This window comes from Aptenodytes forsteri, unplaced genomic scaffold, assembly GCF_000699145.1.
Source record: "Aptenodytes forsteri isolate BGI_AS27 unplaced genomic scaffold, ASM69914v1 Scaffold270, whole genome shotgun sequence".
NCBI classification, from domain to species: domain Eukaryota; kingdom Metazoa; phylum Chordata; class Aves; order Sphenisciformes; family Spheniscidae; genus Aptenodytes; species Aptenodytes forsteri.
The window spans coordinates 566,310-591,778 of NW_008794631.1; the positions used below are offsets into that span (position 1 = coordinate 566,310).

At 45.0% G+C, this 25,469-nt stretch overlaps 1 protein-coding gene across 1 annotated transcript in view; it reads left to right on the plus strand.

Moving 5' to 3' along the window:
- Positions 1-7,255: 7,255 nt before the first annotated feature.
- The window catches only part of AOAH (acyloxyacyl hydrolase), an 85,790-nt gene continuing 67,576 nt past the window's right edge, over positions 7,256-25,469 (plus strand). The window contains exons 1-3 of the mRNA XM_009273467.2: positions 7,256-7,330; positions 7,763-7,917; positions 22,456-22,551. Coding sequence (XP_009271742.1) covers positions 7,299-7,330; positions 7,763-7,917; positions 22,456-22,551 — 283 coding nt within the window. The 5' untranslated portion in view covers positions 7,256-7,298. The remainder of the gene's footprint in view (positions 7,331-7,762; positions 7,918-22,455; positions 22,552-25,469) is intronic.

The window sequence follows — 25,469 nt, forward strand, 5'->3', positions numbered from 1 at the left end:
AGGCAGGCAGGCAGGCAGGCATCCCACCGCGCACAAAGCACGGTGTCTTGATGGATGATTTAATGACTCCAGTACGTGCAGAGGGGCCAGAGACCAGGTAGAAATATCCCGCATTCAGGGGACCGCTAGAGTGGGGAAAAAATGTGATGCGGTGCCTGCTTCCTCCCTCGCTTACGGTTTGATGGTCCTTGTGCTGCTGGGTTTGATTCTCACAGGGCCATTCCTTGTTGTGATGGCAGGAGTCATGCCTGCCTTCTCCAGGTCCAGGGCTCTTTTGGGATGAATTAACTCATCAGATTTGCATCGAGCCCCAGCCGCTCACCTTACCACATCCCTCAGAATGAGCCTGAACAAGCACTGTTGTGTTTAACCGAGTATTTTCCCTAATGCTCTGATTTCTGGAATGAGCCAGAAAAAAAAAGAAAATAGAGCACTGAGTGTGAAGCCAGGAAGAGATAAATCTGGGAGATGCCCAGCCAGGGTAAGGAAGCAGAAAGAAGGAAGAAAGGTTTTCTGAATGCAGAGCCATTTTGGAGAGGCACGTTCCTGCTTTATGGTGAGGTGACTACGAACGGTGGTAATTAAAACCAGCTGCCCGTGTCGTCTTCTCATATATATGCAAGCCTAAACCATCGATGTCAGACATCAGCATAAAATCTGCTGCAAGTGAAAAGACAGACAAGTGCAAATAAGCCCTCCATGAATTTTCAGTGATAGATCTGAAAGAGCAAGTGTCAAGGACTGACATGTTGCCTGAGTTTGGCTTGTCTGTATAAGACCAGATTATCAGTGAGGTCAGTGCAGTCTTTACTGACCGTAACCTCAACCTCAGCTTGTTTGAGTTAGTGGATATATAGTCCTCCAAGTGCTTTGAGTACTTTCACACAGCCTGACATCCCCATAGAGCACGAAAACTCTGTACATGGCTGGCTGACCAGTGATTCGCTTAATTAATATTTGAAAAATCAGCTTGCACTGCCTTTGCATATTCATCTGTGGATGATGGATGCTATCCCTGCAGGGCCATTTTGCTGATGGAAACTGTTCAGCTCACCTGCAGGTCTTTTATTATCGAAGCAAATCAGTGAAACATCTCTTTGAAAAGAGAAAAAAAAAAAAATCCCCCACCCTATTATTGGACTGTGAAGTGCCATCAACAGTACATATGTTGAATAGGTCCCATTTCTGAGCATAGAAGTCCCAGTACAAGGCTCAGACAATACGTTCAAATAATCTTGTGAACTTTGGTATGTGCTAAAAATGCCTCCAATGACATTTACCACTGTTCCCTAACCCAAACACTGGGAATAATTATCTTTTATTGGCACATGTTCTGTGTTGAGATCAAGAGGCTGTCAAGCTGCATTTCTTTTATTTACATTACTGGAGGAAAGATCAAATGGAACAAACGTAATCAAACATTTATTTTTCTTCCCTTTTGATGTCGTGGTGCTCCCCTTGTAAACACTTATAATCTGACTGCATCTGGGCAAGCTTCCCCCCCCCCGCCATAGCTTCAATCAGCGCTAAACCGGGAGCCTAATAGGGGGTTGCATTTCTGACAAAAACCCGATGCAATAGCAATAGCTCTGCAGGGATCGATGCAGTAGACTGGATTTTGGCTTGCCTAGCAGGCTACTAGCTATTTATGGCAAGGCAATAATGGGAGAAAAACACCATCACGCTGAGTTGGTAATGCTTGGCTCTTACTTCTTCGGGATTTAAAAGAGTACCCAAACCGCAGGGCAGCACGGAGTCCGTCCCAGGCTTCCTGACTTGTATTTACAGCTGGCTCAGAGTGACTCTGTTATCTAAGGGCTCTTACTAAGCCTTTCTAATTAGTCCTTTCTCAGTAATATTGCCACACCCTCTTGCTCCTTAATTACCAAAGTTGTTTCTTTAGTCTAGATAATAGCAAGAATTAGGTATTCTTTAGATATGAAAAGGCTCACAATTGCGTCCACACAACTCAAACTGCAAAATCTATGTTGGTAAGGTTACTTCTGAATTTATAGTGTCATCTGCCCATAGCAAGAACACAACATCCAGGTTTGTTTTTCTGCACTAAAACCGATCAACTAAGGAAATGTACTGCACCGCCAATAATGCATCTGTATTTTTCACGGGTTCCCTATTTGAAAGCCCTAAGAGTCTTGTTCCCACGTTTTGTTATACCCAAAACTGAAGTAAGTCGTGTCAGTGATTTATGTTTCCAAGAGCACAGATATCAACAGCTTTTGCAAGCTGGGACAGTTAATTTCATTAAAGGTTGCGGAATAAAGGATAATCATCTCAGCTACAGCTTGGCAATAGCTTGGAACAAATTTTCAGATATGAGTGTAGGAAAATATTGGTTTAAATGCTTTCCCTGCAGCTTTGAATGACAATGAGATGGAGAGAGTCTGAAATAGATGCATAACTTGAACTGCAAGCAGCAACTGATAAGGAAACTGGGGCAGAGGGAATGACTCAGTTGGCTGTGGTGCAGTAGCAAATCCACATGGGGCTTTGGAAATGTTCATCCATGCCAGTGATAATGCACCAACCGCAGAGATGATTATGACAGTCAGAGAAATTCGGAGAGCAGTAATGAAAAATAACCAATGCAATGAACCAGTGGGAACTTCAGAGTCAAAGGGCACAAAGGACGACGTTTTGAAAAATAAAAGGAGGAAAAGGGACTGAGAGGATCTTTCATCTAAAGGCTTCTTCCTGCAGGTTTTATCTCTCCAGACACAAAAATACAAGGCTTATGTCTATTCCCTTAATAACTGAACAACATGTCAAAGAGGAAAGAGAGAGAGAGGGAGAGAAGGCCTTCCAAGATAACATTTAATCATCATAAAAATGCGCGCATGAATGTCACGAAGAGAAAAAAATTGCATATATCTTAAAAAAAAAAAAGTAACAAATCTAACCAAATAGTAAAAAAAAAAAAAAAAAAAGTGTAGTAATGTGTGCAGTGACTTGGACAGAATAGGATAGATAAATATACACTGCCAGCTGATCTCCTTTCATAAGATGACTATTCCATATTTCAAGGGAGTGTCTCCTTTTTTCAACCAAGTGGTCCCTAATCCTAACAGATGACATATTGGTGCTTACATGTCCTGTTTTGGGGCTTCATGCAAGTATTTTCCATTCTCTTTTCTTTTTGAGGGCTTTTTTCAATGTATTTACTATATACATAAACAAGTCTTTAGGGACCCATTATAGAAAGCAGTGCTGAGAAAAACTCCATCCCCGCATCTCATTTCACATTTTAGTGGCAATCACATGAAAGTGTCCCCTTTGGGAAAAGGGTGACTCTTAAATTGTGTTTAAGCCCTTATTCAGAAAATCAGAAACCCTAACTCAGTTCTATCGCACCCCTATCAGGGGCAGCAAAGGTGGAGGCTGAAACCTTACCTGTCCCCTAGCTGATTTGTCACCACCACCCAAGCCAATGCACATTAGGTGACAGGAACTAATATGGAAGTACAAGAAACGGAGGAGTGTTGTGGGTCCTTCAAACGCCAACAACCACGCTCCTCCTCTTGGGATCAGCTGCGGGGATTGCATTATTTCACTAGCTATGCACGTGCCCTGCCGCCATCTGCTCTGCCTTCATGGAAATTCAGGTTAGGTTCTGCTCGGCTTCGTCTGCTCTGCCTCGGGTTTTTGGCAGCCACGCATGTGTGCAAGTTTCTCTCAGCCTTGCCTAAATTGAGAGGCTTGAGGTTGCGGCTGGAGAGCTTGAGTTGGGAGTTACCGAGTGGGGCACGTCATCGTCCATTAGCCCCTGCAGCCCTCTCTGGTGTCCCCCAACCAAAGCCCTCTCTTACGTGGTGTCCCCCATGCATCACACTTGCTACTGACCTGCATGTGGGAATACGATAAATGGCATTTAGCTCTGTGGACCCTCGCATGCGGTAAAACTCCCTGAGAAACATAAACTGGAAGGATGTAATAATCTCTTGCATCAAGCAGGGTGAGACGAGCAAGCTCCTCAGTGTGTCCTGGCATCCTGAGAGCAAATTGCAGAGAGCTGCAGGACTTTCCTTCAGAGCAGCATTTCACTGAAACCTTACAGAGGACGCAACGTGCATCCCTCCTCATCTGTTTGCTGAATGAGGGGAGCTGCAGGCCCCCCCCATTTCCTTGGTAGGAAGCAGCAGTGTGTATGGGGAGGTATATATGATGTATAAGTGCACATTTTTTTATTTATGTATTTATTATCACTAGTCCAAATTCAGCCTTGAAAAAATACAATTGACCCTACATCTTCTGTCTAGCAGTGTGCCAATGACCTGTGTGTCTGCGGAGCTGGGTCCTTGCCAGAGCACTGAGGGTTTCCTGTCTGCGAGAGGCAGTGTCCTCGCCGCACCTCTGGCTCTACACAGTCCTCACCCCCTCTTCAGAAGTGACACATGGAGGCCCAGAGAGAGACAAAATGTTGATTGCATTCTCAACGCCATTCAGGTGTGTAATGCTGCAGGCGGGTACTTAGTGGAGTTTCCAGGAGCATCTCTGCAGAGTTAATTCCTGCCACCCACCTGGCTCTCGTGGTCCCCCAAGGCAAGTGTCAGGGCCCTGGGGCACCCATGGGCCATAACAGCCCTGACCAGCCCCACCCGGGACCCCACCAGGCACCCTGCCCAGGGGCCCAGGAGCCCCGTTGCAGCTCAGCCCTGAGCACCTGGTCTCCACCTGAGCTACGCTCCCCTGCCTCCTGGCTGGACCTGATGCAAGCCCAAGTTGCAAACACATTGAAAAAACAAGAATGTTGGGGAGACAAAGATGCTCGCAAGCTGTAGGGTGACCCTGCCAGACCGTTTTGGGCAGGGGACATCCCAGGCATCACCCCTGTGCCCTGGTGCTTTGCAGAGGGCAGAGCTCAGGTCTCCCGTCACTCCTGCTGCCACACTTCTTATTTCTAGGTAGGCAGCACCTCCTGAGTCACCCTTGTCCCAGGTCTGCTTCCCCGGCTTAGATGTTGTACACAAGCCTAATGGAAGCGTTTATGATCAAACCCCTTCCTTTGGGACAGACTTAATATGTTTTTTACCTCCCATTAACATCATTCATGCACTTTCTAAGATTAAGAGACAACGTCATGTGCTCCTTCGCTGCTGTACCAAGACGGCTTTAGGTCTGACTGTCTTAGGGACTTGGAAGTAATATAAAATGTACTTGGCAAATGCAGGGCTTGCTATCTGATTTGAGTGGGAAGGAGAAAGATTTAACACTGAGGGGGGTGTCACCTTCCCAGCTGGCCTCTAAATCTACTCATGCAAATCCCTCATTTGTCTGACCAGACTGCATATTTTAAAAGCTTTGGGGTTTTTCTTTAATTGGTTTAAGAGCTTGGCTAATGCATAAGGTATAGCAAAAACCAGCTCTGTGTTACACACGATTCTGGGTTATCTCACCACTCTTTCCACAGCCTGAAATGAAAGAAAATAACACAGACGATTATGGGCTAGAGCTGTATGCTTTGCAGGTTTACATGCCTGGGAGCAGCTTGGGATCTATCGATATACTTTATAAGTGCCATTGTTTAGATTTGTATTTTGCTGTAGATATAAAGTGGAAACCATTCCAAAGACCTCTCTGCTAGGAAGATTTTTCTCGCCTATTATTAGCACTCTGCTTTTGCAGCAAGCGCTCATGAGCCAATATGCAGAGTTTTAAAGGACTTCAAAGTGTCATTGGGAACCAAGTGATATGTGTGTTAAAAAGGGTTTAATGGAGCTGCAGTCACTATAGCACAGTGTCTTTTTATAGCAAGTTTTTACAGCATTAAGAAAAACATCCTGCAGACTTCAGTAGGATTGGCATATGGATAAGGTACTTTGCATTATGATTTTTGTTTATCTGCTATTAAAAAAAAAGAAAACCAGCATTTGAGAGAATGATAAGCAGGAACAGGTCTGCAAAACTCAGGCAACAGCTATTGCCTCCATTTTGGGTTTAATTTTTTTTTTCTTTTCTAGAAGAAAAATACATTTGGAAGTCAACGGCTTGGTTTAGAGAATGGAGATACGGAGTGATTTGTATTCACATTTAAGCTTTTAACAGTCTTTTTTTTTTTTTTTTCCCTCAGAGCCACTGGATTATATTATCATTATCACAAGGCAAATCCTGCTTATCAAAGTTGAGGCAAGCTTTCCGGGACTGTCTTTAAAAATGTCATAGGTCAGGCTCCCACAGAAAAGAAGTGGTTTGCAAAAACTGCATTAAATACTAAAGCTGACCTGATCCCTGTGCGGTCACGTTGATCTACAGGGATGTCTGAAGATTTGGCAGGGAATCACTGATTTTAATATATTCTCTATTTTTCCTTTTATAACACCATTTACGAGTCTCCTTTAATTATGCCCAGGAAGCATGTAGGGATGCCAGATGAGACAGGCCCCTCATTGCCCTTTAGCACCCCATGTCAACAGCCTGCCCACTTCTGAAAGAGCCAGGCAAGGAGTGGAAAGGAAAGACAAGTACCTGTGGCTGGCTGGGGGGGTAAGAGACTTGCCCAGGGTTATACAAAAAGGCAGAGGCAGAGGTGGGACATAGCTTTGGCCCTCCAGTGCCTGCATTGTATCCTTATAGCCATCCTTGCATCCACAGTGTCTGGGATTTAGCTGTTTGGACTTGTTCCACCTCTGAAGCGATGTCATTTAAACATGTTTTACTCTCTGCTTTTGCTTCAGGCTGGGGAACGACTGGTTTCTGCATTATCTGGGGGAATTAAAAAAAAAAAGAGAGACAGAGAAACCTTTCATTGTTGTGACTGCCAAAGCAGGAGAAAATCAGGATTTTTCAAGCCTTGCAGGCTGCAGATGAACGTGCTCAAAGCTGATGAGAACAGGTGCTCAGCTCCCGCTGCTGCCCTTACACCCGCAGCTGCCTCCCGTCCCCCCCAGCTCCTCCCTGGCAGAACCAGAGCCCTGGTGAAACCCCGGCGTGGGAGCCCCATGGCTGCAGCGCCCCGTCCCTCCCACCCCCTGTGCCTCTGGCTGAGAGGCCTCTTTCTTTTATTTTTCATGCCCAGTCCTCCCGAACGGAAACCCTGGTCAAAAAATCTTACAGAAGCAGCCGGAGATATGTTTTTGTTTCCTTCTTTGCGGAGGAGGGCAGAGGAGTGACGGGGCGGGGGGAAGGGTTTGTGGGGTTGGGTTTTTTTTTCCTTTTTGCAACACTAGTTGCTCAGGGGAGTGTCTTGCGTTATTAATGCTGAGTGGCTTCGGTACTGTGGTTTAAGGTCGTTAGTCATCCGCTGCTACCGCAGGAGACACGGGAGCGCTGAGCCAGAGCTGTTCATGCAACCCTCGTGGTCCTCCCAGGCCAGCAGGTTGGGAAGAGCCGCAACCGGGGCAGCGGGGGGCACGGGGGGGTGCGGAGAGCGGCCCGGGGCTGCGGGGGCATCCTCTCAGCCCTGTCACGGGGTGCCCACGTGCATGGGACTCGCCGGGTTGTGGTGGGTGGCTGCACAGCCACCCCAAATGGCCTGAGAGGGTCTGAGGGGTGTGCGAAGGGCAGGGGCCGGGAGAGCGCCTGTGATGCGCAAGTGCGGGATCCCCCGTGCACCCCGTGAGAGGGCAGACGTGTGTCCCCCCGCCTGGGAAGCAGTCCCTGCATTACATATAGCTACACAGGCGCACAAGTCTCCTTTCACCTCAAGCTGCTAATGAGGCAAGGATGCAGGATGCTCCCTGAGCATTAAGGGAATACACGTCCACGTGTGCCCTTCCCACCTGATTTCTTCCTTTTTTTCCTTCCTTAGGATGAGGGGGTCTAGGCAAGCATTCCTTAATTTATTCTGCATCCTCTGGCTCCCGCTTCTGCTGAAGGCTGCCTCTTCCTCCCCTCTCCCCCGTGGAAATGACCCACCACCCCCTTCGCTCCCCTCCGGGCTGTACAAAGGACATACCTGCGTCGGTATGTATTCAGGTTTTGTTTGCCTGCTGGACTAGTTCATTTGTTACTCCACCGGTGAGCTGAGAGTTGCTATGCACATCATAAATCACTCCTTTATCTATTTTAACAGCCGTACTGCAAAATACTCGTAGTCTTTGGTGAAATAATCACTGAAGATTTTGCAAGGCCAGCATGGGGTCTGGAGTTATTTTATGATTTTGTTTTTGAGTGGCTGCTTCCCAAAGTTCATGTTTTTGCTCTGTGGGGAATGGCATCTGAAAAGCTGCCTTTAACATCTGTAGGTCTGGGACTGGGAAACAAGGTGTTATGGGGTTCCTAGTATTTGTTAGGGTTCACGATGCATTTTGCTTAACTGCAGGAAGGCACCGTTTCCCTCAGACTCGCCCAGGGTCTCCTTATTGATTTCATTGCCTGGGAAACTATTCTTAAGAATAGTTGGTCCATACTCGGACCAGAGAGCTTTGTGGTCTGGACGGTCATCTCTGGATAGCCAAGTTGCAAGGGCTGTTTCCTCACATTTCCTTTCCTTTTCACAAGCGCACGCGTCTGCACAACCCATACTAAAGTGGGGCGAGCGCATTTTGGCAAACCCCCTCTTGTGTGGCTTTGGTGACTGCGGTGATCTCCACAGCAGCTATAGCTGGGGCTGACTAAGTGATTCCCAAAGCAAGGCCAGTAACACCAAAGTCAATGATGTGAACTGTGGGTATCTGCACCAGAAATGCCCTTGGTGTGAGACTCTGTATACCCAGAGAGATATGGTAGCTTATATTTTTTATGTGAGCAAATGTTAAATGATGGATATGTCTTATGCATTATGATAAAACGTTTTATTTTGTCTTCTTTTAGCTTTTCAGGGCACTTTTGTGCTGTAAACAAAACCTGTCATGGTTCTCCATCATTCAGAAGGAAATACTTCCTTTCAGCCCAAAATTATTTTCGCTGTAGCTCAGGGAACACAATTAGAAATAATAATCCTAAGCCTGATAAAAACAGGGTTTTTCACCTCACTTCTGAGCCGTCCACAGTGCCCCTGCAGATTTTGTTGCCAGCGAGGCAGGATGAACCAAAAGTGGAGCGATGTCGGGGCGGTGGGGCTTGCGTAGCCCCTGCCAGGGTTCAGCCACCAGCCGGAAAAAGAGAGCGAGTTGTGAAAAGCAGAAACGGCTGTCGGGGACTGTCCTTGTTTGGGCCGGCAGCCACACAAGCAATGACCGAGCAGCTGCCAGAGTGAGAGGGAAGTGGTGGTTTTTAATGGTGAGATCTTTAGGCAGCTACGGTTTTGATGGCACAAGAAAGGCGGTGAGCGTGCTCGCCTGTAGGTTTTTTACCCTGGTGTCTTTTAAGTGTCAGGCATGAGCGTTGTCTGCCCTTTCCATCCTATTGACCCAGCAAGGCTCTAAATTCCTAAAGTGACTGCACATTGCATTGAAGTTGCCTTGCACAAGATAAATTGTGCTTTTTTTTCCTCCCAAAGGGAGGAAAGCTGTGCCAGCCCCGTTGCTGGGACCACCGATCATCTCCCCGGCATGTTTGTTCAGTGGGGAGACATCAAAAAACCTGCCTCCCACACCAGTTGCTCTCTCTCTCAGGTGTCCCTTCAGCTAAAAGCATCCACGTGAGCTTGACTCGGGACCAAAACAGACTGTCCACACCTCTGTAAACCGCAAGCTAAAAATGAAGCAGAGCATTAAAACCGCAGGGGCTGAGCCTGGCAGAGAGGGCTGGTGACTGCACAGAGGCGGGCTGCTGCCTGCTAGCCCAGACGTTCGCCTCTGGGGTTTCACTGATTAGCTGCTCTCTCGACTAACTCTTGAAAACACTGACAAGCCATCTGTGTCTCTTTCTTTTCACAAGTGCTAAAGGGAAAGCACGGAAGAGCTGATGGTTACACTGGCAGTGGCGTGGAGCAGGGGTAACGTCAGTTCTTGCGGCTGATTCGGTGACCAGCCCTCTTAGGAGCAGAAATAAAGCCGAGATCAGCTTCATCTGTAGGAGGAGGATGATTGTGATTTCCTTTCAACAGCTTGACCCCAGACCCTGCTAGCTCAGTTTGCCGTCTGGGAAGTCACTGGGAGAGAGCCATGAGAACTTCCTCTGTATCTTCTTGACCTTATAGATCAAGGCAGCATTTTTAATGTGAGAAATGCCCGCTGCCAAATGTATAGGAGATTTTCTTGAAGAAATGGACTTTTTCATGCAAGTTGGTCAGGTGTCTAATCTTTCAGAGTTATTTGCCTCTCTTTTCTGAGGGAAATGAGGTGCCTGCACTAATGAATAGTCATTTCTGATCACTCCTCTGTGTGTACCACCTGCCTGATCGAGATTGCTATGTTAGTAGCCAAAGCTGGTCAGAAAATGGACGCTCTTTCAGTAACAAAACCAAGAAAATATTTTCCATTAAGCCTTTCCATTGAAAGTATCACACTTCTTTAAGAAACATGTAGAAATTATATGACAGGAATGCGAAATGCAGCTCTGGTACCTCCGTTGAATGCGATACAACTTGATTGCTTCCTTCTCCCGTTCCCCTTGGTAGCAGTGCTCCCTGGGTAGGCACCATCTGCCCCAGTATATTCTGGTCGTACTGGGAGAGTGGCTGGATGCTTCAAGAGACTCCCCTGCCCTTAGCACATCCTGGGAAATGTATTTTGGGTAGGCATCTATATGCCAATACGGAATAGGGCTGAAGGAGAGGAGGGTGTGCGTCCAGTGAGGTGCCACAGCAAGCTGAACAGTTCGGACAACTCATAGGGGAGGTTGGCCAAAACATTTCTGCTTTCAGATTGTTTCTTGTCTAAGAAAGAAGGTGACTTTTTTACAGCAAACTTAATTGCGTTAGAAAACATTTAGACAGAAGTTTTAATCAGCCTCAGTAACTATAGAAAAAGTCACACCATTTTTGCTGCATTTTCTTGAAAAATTTGGCTGCTTCATTCAGAGAAAGTCTTTTCATAATTGACTTGGTGTAAAAATAAAGCATCTGGAAAGCATTCCCACCTAAAAAGGGATTTAATACTACTGCCTTTTAGAATTATGGAAAAGAGGGGGAAAGGACCTGATGATAATCCTCCCAGCCACAAGATCAGATGTAGAACACCTAAGCAGTTCCTAATCTTCTCCAACCTGCTCTTAAATAGATACATGGTCTTCCTTTGGCCCTGTCACTAGAAGAATTTTCCCAACATCTGACAGTCTCTTTTCTCCATCAGTGTTTCCTGCCTCCCCAGGCTGGAAAAATGCCCCCCTTTTTGCATACCATGAAATCAGCTCAGGCCCTTCCTCTGGGCCTCTTGCACACTTTGCATGTCACATATTATTCTGCGTTTTCTTTATAGTAGATAAAAGAGCTTTAGTAATTTTCCTATATGCAAAGGCCCATGGAGCTGTTTTTCCTCATGTAAAGATGTTGAGTGTTTTCTCTGTGCGCTGGTTTGGGAGCTGGATACTAGGTCTGGTTTTTGTTTCTGGGTTTGTTACTGACTGACAGTATGGCTTAAGGGTTTTATTCAGGACGAGACCTAGAAACCCTTTTGCTAGGTGCAGCCTGATAATTTCAGTGGACCATCCTGAGAACAAGATGCTGTGTATTTTTCTCTCAAAAATTAAGTATGAATGAGCCCTTCAGATACTCAGGTCTTTGACTTTCCCCATTAGGAAAACACTGCGCATTTCACAGGGCAAGTAAAGTTTTACTTAAGTTAATGTTAAGGTACCCAAAGACAGTACAGTAACACTGGTAACTGTTAACACTAGCGTTAATGTTTCACCATACCTAAGATCATGTTCTTTACTCTTCTACTAGTTCTGATTAATTTTTAAAGGTTTTATTCCACACCTCCCACCACCCTGAATTATGGCAGAGCCCTTAAGGTGTCTTTGCAAATTGTCCTGTTCTCTAGCAAAGGTGACTTCATCCAGAAGTATCTGAAGCAACCTCAAGAAAGGCAGAAGCTGCCCTGGAGGATGCAGAAAGCAGGGGAGACACTGAAAGACAGGAGGGAATTGCTGTATTCATCTCTCTTCAACGTGGTGAAGAAAGGAAATTTGGGGAATTGTAGATCAGTCAGTTAAACATCAATTCCTAGAAAAATCCTGCAGTAGTTAATAAAACTTTATAAAAGCTCCTTTTAAAAGTAAATATGAGTAAGAGCCTCACTGGATTTATCAAGGAGAAACAGTGTCAGATCAATCTAATTTTCTTTGCTGATGGGATAATGGCATGTAGACGCAGAAGAAGTAGTAGATGTTACAGCTGGACTTTAGTAAGGCTTTTGGCACCACCTCAGCACTAATCTAATGGCTGAGAGATATGCGACATTGATTAAGCTTCTACAGGGCAGGACAAAACTGGTGGGTGGCCTTGTTCAGAGACTAATTACAAGTGGCTCACTCCCTAAGCAGAAGGATGTACAAAATGAGGTCTTTCTTGGACATCTGTTTTGAACATAGCATCATTTCTTATTTTCATTAGCCAGGATAATGAAATAGTGTGCTATTAAATTAGCAGCTCATATAAAACTGAAAAGGTTTGCAAGTACAATGGAGGGCAGGATTAAATTCAAAACAATCCTGAAAACTTGGAGCACTTGCCCCCTAAAAAGATCATTTCAATATGGGTATGTTGAAGGCACTTCAGCAGAAATAGTCAATGACACACGTAGCGGATGAGAAATGACCGGCTGGGTAGCATCCCTAGGGAAGATCATCTGGGCTTGTAGTGGCACAATGATGGCATGCTGTCACGAAGAATGCACACACTGCATACACCGAGACGTGTGAACAGAAGTTAGCTTGCAAGACATGTGAAGTTACCCGCTACCTTTCTCAGCGTTGACAAAGCCTCAGAGGAATTTCTGCCTTCCCTCTTGGGGCTGTGCATCAAGAGTGATGCAGAGTGACAGGAGGTTTCGGAGAAAAACAAACATAAGCTATAAAGAAAGACTGAATAAATTAGAGTTAATTAGTCTAGAGAAGAAAAACTTGAGAAAAGACATGATATCTGTCCTCAAAAACATTAAAGGGGGGATCCGTTCTCCAGATTCATAACAGCTATGGCAAGAAATGACAGGAATGGATAGCAGTAGGGACATTCAGGTTAGGAAGAAAATTTTCTAATGCTAGTGATAAGTGAGCACTGTCATCAATTCCTGAGAAGGCTGTAAAAGACCTCATTAGAGATCTTAACAGATCTGTGTCTACCCTGTCCCTTTGGAATGGCATAGATGCCATAGATCAGCTGCTAAGGCAGAGACTTCTGTAAGATGACTTCTTCCAGGCCGGCTTTTCAGGGGTTCTGCGCTGTGACCACGAGAACCATTTGCAAATAGCAGGGTTTATTTATTTTCTCCCCAGCAGCAGGCTGCCCTGCTCTTTTGGCGATTAACTTTGGCTGCCCTTTTTGGAATGACGCGATTAGTCAGGGAGCACTCAATACAGCCGGACAGCAGTGCTTTCCATCTTCTTTGCTAGCGAGCAGAGATCCTGTGGGTCAGCAGCCGGGGAAGCAAATTTCCCCATCTTTGTGCTCGATATAATGCCATTCTCAGCAACCTTTGCGGGTCACCTCTTCTATTCACCCATGAGCACATAATTCCTAGCGTATGAAGAAGCATGTTTTTGAAACATATTTTCAGCTCTGATTACATTAAAGAATGGATACTTCCGAGCTTCCCAGCAGCGTAAAACGCCGACCTCTACCTGCGTTGATTTGTGTGATAGTCAATGTCCTCAACAGTTTGCCTCCGTCTAGCTGTGCATGAGTGCAGGGATGAAATATGCCCCACGGAGTGGCAGCAGGACCGGTGGCGTTTGGAGTTCCCAATAACTTCACACAATGGAACATGCCAAATGGAGTTGGAGGCTTTTAATAACTGCGCTCAGACAAAGTGGCTGTGCACATATTGTCTGGGGAGGCACCATGACAGAACGTATAATTTACAGCTCAATGAGTTCTGTAAAAAGGCCATGCCCAATGTCAGTGTAGCACCACAATGTATTTTACTCTGAAAGGCTGGGAATCAACTTTGATTACAGCTAAACCAGTGCCAAGCCACAGCACCTCTGTTCGCTTCACCGACATTGCTCCGTTTACTCAGTGGCAAAATTTGGCCTGATGATCAGTTATAAATACCAAATTTGACCATAACATTTTTTCCTATGATTATACGTTGGATAGAAAAACCACAGGCATGTGAGTAGTACAGTAGAGATACTAAAACAACTATTAAAATAGGAATATTTTCTACAGGGGTTGATATTTTTCAGCAACTAATGGCAAAAATTTCATTTTCAAAATCACCCCAAGTCTTACTGAAGGTTTATGGCTGTAAAATGCAAATATATCTATTGATCACAATAAAAAGTTGTGCTTAACATACCGACATATATACATGTATGTGTGTGTAAATACACAATCATATATATTTATACGTGCATTTGTAGACATGGGTAGTCTTGTACGTTTTACGTTACTGATGCTTGCCTTTAGTATAAGTTTTCTTTGATAATCTTCTTTATTTAGTATTGATTGTCTGTTTGGTTGCTGACTGCCCCAACCTGTGTGCCTCCCACTCTTGTTCTTATGTTAGCCCTATACAGAACTTCTGCTTATATTTAAGGCAATCATTTTCAGTGGTTTTAGGAACTGTATATCTGAAACTAGTTTTATGTATTCAGAATCCTAAAATGGTCAAACCTTTGCGACAAGGATGAAGTTATCCAGTTACATTAACTCCCCCTGCCACCATTCAGGCTTCAGTAAATTTTTAATACCCTTTCCTGATTTGGAAAAGAAAAATATGTTAATGGCACACATACATATGCGTTTTTTTCTATTAATTAATGCAGAAAGCATTTCCATTGGAAATACCTGAGGTTATAGATTTTGTTAAATAGGGCTCTTTGAAGCGTAATGTAGAAAACACTAGGGATACATTTGCCTGGCAGGTATGGATACCAGAGTCTTCCACTAGATGGAAACTGAATTTTCTGTACCGGCATAACTGTATCGGAGACCTCACTGGGTGTCTTAAGGAAACAATAATGAAGGAATAGAGCTCTGAAGTTAGGGGTCTGAAGTGGCTCACTGCTATTGCATGAGCAACAGGAATGATAATTGATATTGCAGAGTCTGCTGGCTTTGTTACAAAGCTACAATGCACTCAAAATACTGCTATATTGATATTAATATTTCAAAAATGTCTTTAGCCAGTATACTATATGTAATTTTATGCCCAGTGACAGGTTTGGTAATAGTGTACCATTTAGCATTTCCGAGATATTTTATGACGCTTAGCAAATTAAGGGGAAAAGGTCTTGTATATGCCAACATATTTGAATATGGATACCTATAATTATATTCCATCACTTCAGTATCTCTATGAAATACATTAACACTGTAAATGGAATAGGAAGCAAAGTCTGAGTTAAAAGACTTTTACACTCAGATCCTTTTCTAGATTACCTTTCAAAGCAATAAATCCTCTGGCTGTATATGGGAAAATAACTATCCTAATTTTGCACTTACAGTTATGTCATTTGAACTGAATATTTCCATGCTGGAATGAAATCTTGAGGTTATAAAGGGCTGTTCTTTGCAAGTGTCAGCTCGGTGCTGAGAAGCAGCAAAAGAAGGCAAAATGGGTATTGGGAAGTATTAGGAAAGGAATATATAGGGAAAAAGAAAACATTCCTGTATTGTAACTTCGCATATCCGTGGTCTGCCTGCACCTAGAATACCCACGTGCATGTCCACATCTCAGAGGGGAAAACCTTATTTCTTATTAGCTCCCCATGTGAATGCTCCTCTTTCAAACAGGAATGTCTTGTTCCAGGTTGAACTGGAACTGGATTAGATGAATTTGGAAAAAGGTGTTTTTAGGCCGGATCAACAGCATCTGCATGCAGAGTAGCAGTATTGTCTTTTGTAGACAGGCTCTGAGGACTCCTCATCTGTAGGCTTTAAGAAATGCGTCGGAGCCTATGATCACCTATAAATGGAAGAAGCAAAGGCTATGTTTTGGGAAAACCTTCATCTTCTATATAAAACCAGGAATGTGATAGATGGGTTCATTTATACAGGGGCTTGCTGCTGCAGACAGATATTTGAGGCAGAGGTTTGCCGCTTCGCCAAGCGAGTCTCCGGCTCCTGCTCCACCGGGAGCGAGCAGGGTGACCACAGCCTGGCTGGCAGGGTTTGCAGAGAGCTATTTGTGTCCAAGGCTACTTTTTTGGGGCTTATTTCCTCCTTGTGCTCCAGGGGGTATGTTTAATTTATAGCTGGGGAACAGCGATATGTCTGGAAGAGCGAGAAAGGTCTCCAGCACCCAGGAACGTGAGTAAAGGATGGCAAAGGAGGATGTGCCAGGTGCCAGAAATCCCATTTAACAGAGTTTTACTCAGACAAATATATCTACAAATCTGAAACTTAGAGAGGCAGCTTTCACTATCCGGACGCTTCTTGACATCCCTAGGTATAATTCTAATTATAGAGCCTTTCAAACGTGTGTTGCAGAAGTGGATTACGTTAAATAGTCTGCTCAAACTGCCAGAGGCTTCACAGCTAAGAAATGAATTTCTCTAGCTCTGATTTTATTTTGGGGTATGATTTTTTTTCCCCCTGAGCTTATTGGGAATGTCATTTTATTATTACACGCTGTTTTCAAATACATGAAGAGAAGTACTTCCTGACGTGTGAGTTTTCAGATTACTGCTGCTAAGCAAAATGGTTACGATTTTCTCTTATCTCTTCAGAAATTAATAGCAGATGGGACAAACTATCGCTAAAAGAGACAGGCATTTTATTAATACCAGAGTCTAGTTTCTAATGGCTGGTAGGCATTATAATACCAATTAATTTCTTCCAGAGAAAACATCCTTCAGCCTGTCAAGGCATTGAAATCTATTATTGAAGTGCGACAGCAGAGTCAATTTCTTGAAATTTGTTTCTAAAGAAAATCATGTGCAATTATAAAAAATTTAGAGCTGTTTTTAACCTTTAATTATGAAGCTTATCTACATTGCCCTAAATGTGCCCAGCTCATGATGAGAAATAAATCGCATCTAAACATCTACTAAATTAAAAGCAAGCAATAGTTGCTAAAGACTGTCCAGATCTGGAAGTGCTTTTCTACTGATGCCAGAGTATTAAAAAGTTTATATTCTCGCACACATCATAAGTAATTAGAGCAGTGAGACTTCTACAGTCGAAGAAAGTTGATTTCCCCGTCTTTTTTAGCTAACTAATTATTTTCCATTTTTAGCCAGCAGAATTAAGACCCGTTGAAGGCTAGGATAACTGGTTAGTGTTTCTGGTGATATTTGGTGTGCAGGGAGATTTCTGTTGATTTCATTAGAGGGTAGTGGCTTCTTATGCTGCAACCAACAGTGAATTCTTTTTCTGCCACTAAATCCAGAGGAAGATGATATAAATGATTAAAAAGAGAGCAGGTTTGTAGTAGGAGTGAGGATAGTCTGAGTTAACTTTAATTTATAGACACTAACCTCTTGAGGTTTTACCTGTAGCCCAACACAGGAGATAGGTTCTCCTAGAGGATAAATCTGAATTACTGGGGGGAGCACGTTTTTATCCAAAAAAAGGGGGAGCCTGAGTGGGTTAGACTCCCTGGACTACAGTGAGTCCCCTTAGACATTCCTCCTCGCTCCTCCCAGGGTTCAACCCTTTTCCTGAGTAATTTACAATCTCCAGCCCAAAAGCTGCTCCTGATGACATCAGTCTAAATGAAAGGCTTTGAGGCCAGCAGAGCCCGAACATAAGCGGGTGTCCCCTGAGGCAAATCCATGGTGGGGCAATAAGAGGTGCCAGCAGACCACGAGGAGTAAAGAGAGGTGGACCAAGGGCACCTGATAAAAGCCCAGGTAGGTGGGGGAAACAGAGAGCAGATCAGCGGGTGGCATGCATTGGTGGCACGCGTTCCTGGGGAACACCTTTTCCACTGGAGGGCAGGAAGACTCCCCAAATTTGGGTCCAGAGACTTGAGCCACGGTGCCTGAGGCTGAGGATGCCCCAACTGGAACCGCAGACCCCTTTGAAAATCAGTCAAGACTTTTGTTCTCGGCTTGTCCCATGAAGCATAGCATTTCATCTGGAATAAATGCATTTGCGGGGGAGCATTTGAATAACTGAGGTGTGGTCTGCGGGTGCCCGAGGCAGGGAGCGTGACCAGAAGCATCCTCTCTGTGGTAGTAAAGACTAGTTTATGAGAGCAAACATTCTGAAGTTCAGCTCTGTGGGTATTTCCCAAGTAGTCAGGCTATTATTGTTGTTATTTATATTCATATAACATCTAGTAGCCCAAGGTACTGCATTAAGTGCTGCAAAAACTCAGCGATGGCTCCGTTAATTCTCATGCGAAGCAAATCTCCCTTTGGGCCTGGTTCGATAGACACAAAAGTGTCTAACTGACTTAATCAACATGAAAAATTTCCATTTAATTGCTGGGAGACCGCTCCATGAGTAGGGTTACCTGCATGATTGTGTTTGTGATTAAGAATTCTGTTTCTATTCGGCAGAGCTGAACCAAAAATAGCTATTCCCCCCCCCCCGTGGTGCTTTGACAAACATGAGAGAGAAAACTCACGTCTTCAGTGGAGGCTGTCTTCTTGAATAACAGAGGAAATGGAAACTCCAGGGGTATTTTTATCCTCAGCCCAACTTTTTGGATTTTGAGCATTCGGGCTGTTTGTCCATAAGACCCTTTCTCTGCACCGACTCTACTGGAGGTGAGAAGACCTCGCTGTGATAACGAAAATGGGTGTCATGGGGGCAATGTCTGAGTCAGAGAGAGTGGAGCCTCTTTGCACCCCCACGCTGAGGCGAATCATTAGGCAGGCTGCTGAGCCTGCACTTGGGGTGAATAACTCTATTTCACTGTAAAAGCAGTGCACTGAGGTGCGGCAGGGCTGAGCACTGCAGCCAGAAGCAAGCTCTTTCCTCGTCTGCTGGGGAAAGTGTGGGGCTGCGTCGTGAGCTGGTCTCTCCCGTTGCGAGAGGGTTGTCTTGTTGCATCGATGTTTTTATCAGGCCAGCTTCTATGCTAAAATAAAATCTCTCCTTGCAGTGCTGGAGCCAACATTTTGGCACCCGAGGATGCTGTAACTGAAAGCAGAGACATTGCAGAGGTTGACGTCTGCTCGCGGCTGGAGCAGACCCACCACAACACAGGAAGCACGAGATGCAGTGTGGGCAGCGGGGGGAGGCGGGCAGCGTCCCACTCCCACCGGCAGCAGTTTGCAAGCTTCATTGTGGTGGTGCATGGCACCCTCTGGTCCCGCAGAGGATAAGGGGGTGCAGGAGGCAGGAGACAGACTTTTAGAAAACTGGACCCAGCCGGAGCCCCTCGTTCCCATGCCACTTGGCGGGCATGACCAACAAGCGGGGTGGGTGGCAGAGGCAGCCGGGGGGGGGGGGGTGGGGGGGGCGGGGACCAAGAGAGAAGGACTCTGTCCTCTCTGCAAAGTGTGCTGGCAGGCCCCAGCTGAAGGTGCAGGAGCACTGGGTTACACAGCACGGGCAAAATGAGCGTCATTTCTCTCTGCTGCAGTCAGTGACACTGTCAGCTCCTTGGTGTGACGGGTTACTGAGCCTCAGGGACATGACATCCAAGATGCCTCTAGTTTTCACCTGCCCCCTTGTGTCTGAGCTCATGCCTGTGCTTGCAACAGGCGCTTTTCCCTCGCTTTGCATCCAGGCTTGCAATTTCTTAGTCTGGTCGGGCCATCCTACTCCTCAAGCCGCATTGGCGTCCGCTCCATCGCTGTTGCCCACTTGCCCCTGTGCTCAGTTCTGCTTCAGCCTGTGTTTTGGGGACTGTCTGCTCTCCCAGCTCCTCTGCCCGCTGAAGCATTTTCCTCTGCTAACATTGCTAACCTTAGTGTGTCCCGAGTTTCCTTCTCTCCTCCTTATCTTCACCCCTCACAGACTCCTGGACCCATGTCTGCAAAGCGCTGGCACATCCTCATTCGTAGCTTCCTCAAGGTCCTGGTACAAAAGAACGAGAGGTAATACAACAAAAGCTGTCTCCTTTAGAAAATATCAAAGAACTAGCTCCTTCCTGTCTTTCTGCTTGGACTCCTTTTTGTCTTTCTGACTTCTAGACAGCAAGATTGTTAGATGAAGGCCTGACCTTGGTAAGAGAAAAAAGGAAGGCACAGAAAGAATATGTGGTTTTGTGGTTAAGGCATCATTTTGGTCATTTAATTTTTCTGAGCCTCCATCCTTATGAATAAAACAGACATAGAAGACAGGGGAAGGGTAGTTTTGGTTGTCTGTATGTTGCTCACGTGTGTTAATAATATGGCCTTGTAAAAACCAAGTTATGCAATGCCTTTTCAGTGTGTTTCCAGCATGTTTCAAGGATGTGCACTGCCATCTCAGCGCTAAGCGATGGAGTCGGTCCAGTGTGGCTATGCCCACGCTACCCTTGCAAATAAGCAGGGTCTGTTTTCTGTCTCTGGGGCCACTGCAGGGCATGGCTTGCACCCAAACAGCTGAAGTCTCTTGCACCCCTCAACTCCCTGCCGCCTCAACTGGGTATCCTCGTCCAAATGTGCTCTGGGGACTGGTCCCTAGCACAAGCACAAGCATTGCCTGGGGCATGGCACAGGATAAGGCTGTGCTAAGGCACCTGCTAGTGGTTAAACAGGGACCAGATGGCCCTGGGCTGTTCTTCGAGCCCAAGTCCTGAGCATGCTTTACCCTCCAGCTTGGATGTCCCCTTTGGTTTTAGTTTGGGTCTTTATTATTCTACTTTTTTTTTTTCTTTATGAGCTATTGTGTTTTAATTAACTGTTAATTCCTTGGGCTAGCCTGTGGTTATTTTTTTGGGGGGGGGAGAAGGAAGAAGGAATGACTTGCTTCAGGGTTTTTTCTTGGTTGTACCTGTCTCCATTTATTCTCCTATTCTTTTAGGCTGTCTGGAGGTAATGGCTCTTAGCATGCTTTATAAATCATTCCGCTGAGGACTTTGAGTGAGCATTTTATTTAATAAGTATGGAGATGTGGGCTTTTATCCCTGCAAAAGAGGTGGCAAGCTCACTGTAATTTCCACTGAATTACTGTATTTGGGGTAGAAGAAATAATAGAAGACTCAAAGATACTGGTCTTTACAGTAAGTTCCAATTGTATTACCTCCTCTTTGACTTGCTACTTGATCCATAGGAGCATCAAAGTTATTTACATTGAAAAACAGCACTTTGATTTAATAACACATAGGCAGGGGTACTTGGAAGGAATTTAAAAGCTCACTTTGAAGAGTTGTGCCAGTCTGAAAACCTGAACATTAATGCTCTTGAGCTTTGGAAAAAGATGGATCTGCAGCCACATCCAAATGCTGCAGCTCACCTCCATTTCTAGACTGTCAGAGCAAGTCCTGAGAGGAATAAACAGGGTTCAGCTACAGGGATTTCAAAGGGAAATCTTTATTCAGGCTGCTGAAAACTGGCGTCCTGGCTCCTTGTCTCCTGGCTGCCTGGGATACCCACCTCTGTTACACAGGCTCTGAGTCCAGGCCGGGACCTCACTCTGGCTGCCAGGTCTGACTATATTGGTCAGACTTTGCATCACCAAATGTGGCTTCTTTATAAAATGGTGAAGCCGCTGCAGAAAGAAAGAGCACAATGCTGGCCTACAGCAGTTTAAAATCGACTTGAAATGAACCACTTATGGTCATCACACGGATTTTGAATGATTGCTATGTGGGGATCACATTGAACCTACTTCATCCCAAAAATACCAGAAAAAGTGCTGCACATCTCAAGAAACGCTTCACTACGGTGTGCAAGTTCTTGGGTCTCAGCCACAGCTAGTCCAAAGAGGAACTAGGCTTTAGCCCTGCTCGCACCCAGATTAGCAATGAGAAATAACCAGCTTCATAGGTCATAGGAAATGGTTTCTTTCCAACCACAGAAGGAGAGCAGAATGAACTCTGAAGACATTTTGGCTTTAGCAAATGCATAGCTGGGCCTAGCAGCCCTGTGCGTGCCAAGCACTGCTGGGCTTCAGAGGAAAGTCTGTGAAGAAATGGTGCCATGGATGCTTTGTGGTGGTCAGCACATACGTCTGCTTCATGACGTCTCTTCTGCAGGCAGTCACACTCATTTGTGTGGCTTCTGTGGTATAGAAGTCCTATCAAGTACAGACCTGTGCCTTTTTTCTTGTGAGAAATAACAAGAGAGCAGGTGGCCAAGCAGGCAGTTTTAACAGTGGCTGTCCCCCCGGCTCCTTGATTTTCATCCTTGAAAGGATGGAAAATTGTTTTTTCAGGAGCAACATCCAGTGCTGTAAAAGCAAGGCTGTTCTGTGCACTCCTCTGGCATCGGCATCCTCTCTGTGATAACTTACAGGTTTTGAATAAAGACAGAAATTCACAGGTATTTTTTCCCCTTGAACATGCATCTGCCGTGGAGCATCTCAAGAAATGAAATGCCCAACGATGCCTGAAACACTTCTATGGCGCGGGGTGCTTCATCACACTTCGCAGATAACCGTATTCACTCTTTTTGTTTGTTTGTTTGAAGGATGCGTGCTTGTGGTGTCTGTAATTGAACAGCTTGCACAGTGGCACAACAGTACAGTAAAGGCAGCCATGGAGAGGTTGTGCAACTACATACCTGGTAAGTACCAAATAATACACCATGTTAATTTGGTACTGCTGTATTTCTCTGCTAATTAAGAATTCACACGTGGAGTCTGAAAAAGCTTTATTCACTTCTCGTGCAGCATCTCAAATGAATGTAGCTGAAAGATAGCAAGGTGCTATCTGCAGGGAAGTCAGTGGCGTGGCTCACTTGGCTTCAGAGCTGGGATTTTGTCCCAAAGTTAGAGTGAATGGGGTTGTATTAAGCCCACATGCCTGTGAGCACCAACACATGCAGACCCCTTCCCTCTCTTTTTCTCCACTTTGTCTCTTTGTTAGCAGCTTAAGAATAGATTCACTGTATGCCCAGCCACTCCTCTTTCTTGTTGATATGGGTCTTTATAGCAACTGTGAAGATGAAAATGTTTTCAGCAGGTATAGGAAGACACTATTGTAAAATCTCAAAAATGAGCTGAGGTTGACAGGTATAAGATGTGAGCATTTGGTCTGCACAGAAAAGCTATTGAAATGTAACTGATGATACAAATTTCAAAAGCGATAGCTATTCCGAATGAATATATGTAGACTCCCCTTTTTCTGCCCCTTATTTTATCTGCCCAAAGCACCTTAGCTGTCCAAATGCACATCCCTAAATAGAGAACAGTCTGAATGCCAGAATAGCTTTGTGCTTCACAGAGCAATCTTATAACTATTTAAGTAACTAGATCTCACCTTCATGATATCTTTTTAACATTATGAATATAAAAAGATGGCTTAGGATTCTTCATTAAAAAGTCATTTATATAGGACTTCACGAATTGTATCTCTGAGAAACCATCTTGCTCTGTAGACCCTAGTTTCACAGAAGATGCGTGTAGAATATGAATTCCCTCCTTTCCAACAGAGGTTTTCCCGATGCAGGATGGGGCAGGGAGGTAATTGCTGGGATTCATTCGCTGATAGAATGACGTTTATCTGCTTTCTATTCCATAAGTCATATCCTCAGTGTTTTAAATTACAGGCACATAACCATGAAGCTACAATTAGAAGCGTTGATCCTGCTGTTAAAATACCATTTTCTTCTTTAAAATATGACACGCTAGCTCTGTGTTCATGATTCACTCAGTGGACCTTGTTCCACTGACATGTCAAGGTATTTCTTTTCAGCTGCCATTCTTTACACACATAAAATCCTATTATCCCTTTAGTTAAATCTGTATAATCCAGTTACCTTCTATGAGATGCATGGATACACCCAATAGAAAAAAACCTGACCCTGAACTTGAAAGGAGTGAAAAATCCTGTGGATTGTGTGGGAGCTACAGTGTAACCCGATTTATCCTCTCCCAGGAGGTGAATGCTGCAGCCCAGCAGGAACCAGCAGCTTCCTCTCGCTGCTTAAAACAATAGAAAAGCTTTGGATGCTCATGAGGAGCAAACCGACTAAAGCAGGCTGTGCCATTTCACCTGAAGGAACGGTTTCATTATTATACACATGCTTACAATTGATTGCAAGAATAACAGCAACAAATTAATGGCAACAGGGCTTTTCCTAGGGCCAAAAAGGGAATAAGAACTCGTGCGGTTTTAAGGGCTTCCTATAATTTCGATTACAATCAAGTTGGGGTTGGATCAAGCCTTCAGTGAAGTTACACGATGTTCAAGAACAAAAAATGTTTAGAGAAAAAGAGAGCGAAAAATTCAGTACCTGTCAATCCCACTCAATCCCACAGGCTGTGTAGAAAACACAATCGCATCCTTATTTATATGGAAATATTTGCAACCAGTGTGATTCAAGAGACATGGCAAATAAACCTATGAAAATAAGAACAGTAACACCATGAGTGAAGGTGGCGCTTGAGCAGACAGAAAGGTCAGGTCTGGGGGAATGGGCAGTATTTACGGTGTAAGAGATGTTAGCAAGAATGTATGTTTACCCGGATACTGGCTGTCTGCCTGATGAAACAGAGGTGTCTGATACCCAAAATGTGCTTTGAGACCGTCTGCCTCCGATGTTGCCTCTGAGTCATGCTCTGCTTCTGTGTCGGCCACTGCTGTGTAAATACCTTAGAGCTCAAGTGGAAATGGCAACATGATTAATACCATCTTTCTTGCAAATATTTATCCTCTGGGATTCAGCCAGCATTTGTGTTTCTAGGACTATGAAGCTATAGAGGAAAACCTTCCGGATTTTTATCACGTAAGAACAGGGCAGTTTAGGGGATCTCTTTTACCTGCAGCTGGGCAAAAGCAAGTATACTCTAAATTTTCTCTAAATATTCCAGCATTTAGTTTGCTTTAAGCTCTTCTCTTGCACCTGAACATTCAAAGTTATTCATAATTTTCTCTCTCTCTCTCTCTCTGTTCCCCTCCTTTCTGACTTACGCAGCTTCTTCCTAACAGAGCGCTCTCTCTGCAATATCCTCTCCTTGTGTGTGTTAGCAGAGCCGGAGGTTTGTGAACGCATGAATGCAGGCTGGCTTGGAGGGCAAGTCCTGTAAACACTGCCCATGGCTTGGGTCTGTTTTGCTGAAAGCCAAAGTCTGAATGGCATCTGTATCTTCCAAGAGGACTCCCTTGTGCTCAACGATAATTTTATGTTATTGCTCTTCTTTTCACCACCCATCATGTGTTACGCCATGGGGTAATTACATGTCAAGCTTCCTATATGCATAAGGAAATCAGCGCCTAGAAATCAGTGTGACCAGCAGACCTCCAACATTGGCTCCCCGGAGCTGATGGCCAGCCAAACCCTCCCCTCCTTGCAGCCACCAGTACAGGTTACAGCAGCCAGCTGGCTCCTCCAGGGCCAGAAACGTTATGGAAACCAGCTGGCTTGGGAAACTCATGAGACCATTGCCTGCAATGCACTGGGGAGGTGTTGGGGAAGCCAGCCACCTTCTCCCACGGGCTACTATAGGGAGCCAGGTGCCCCGCGGGCAAGCCTCATCAGAG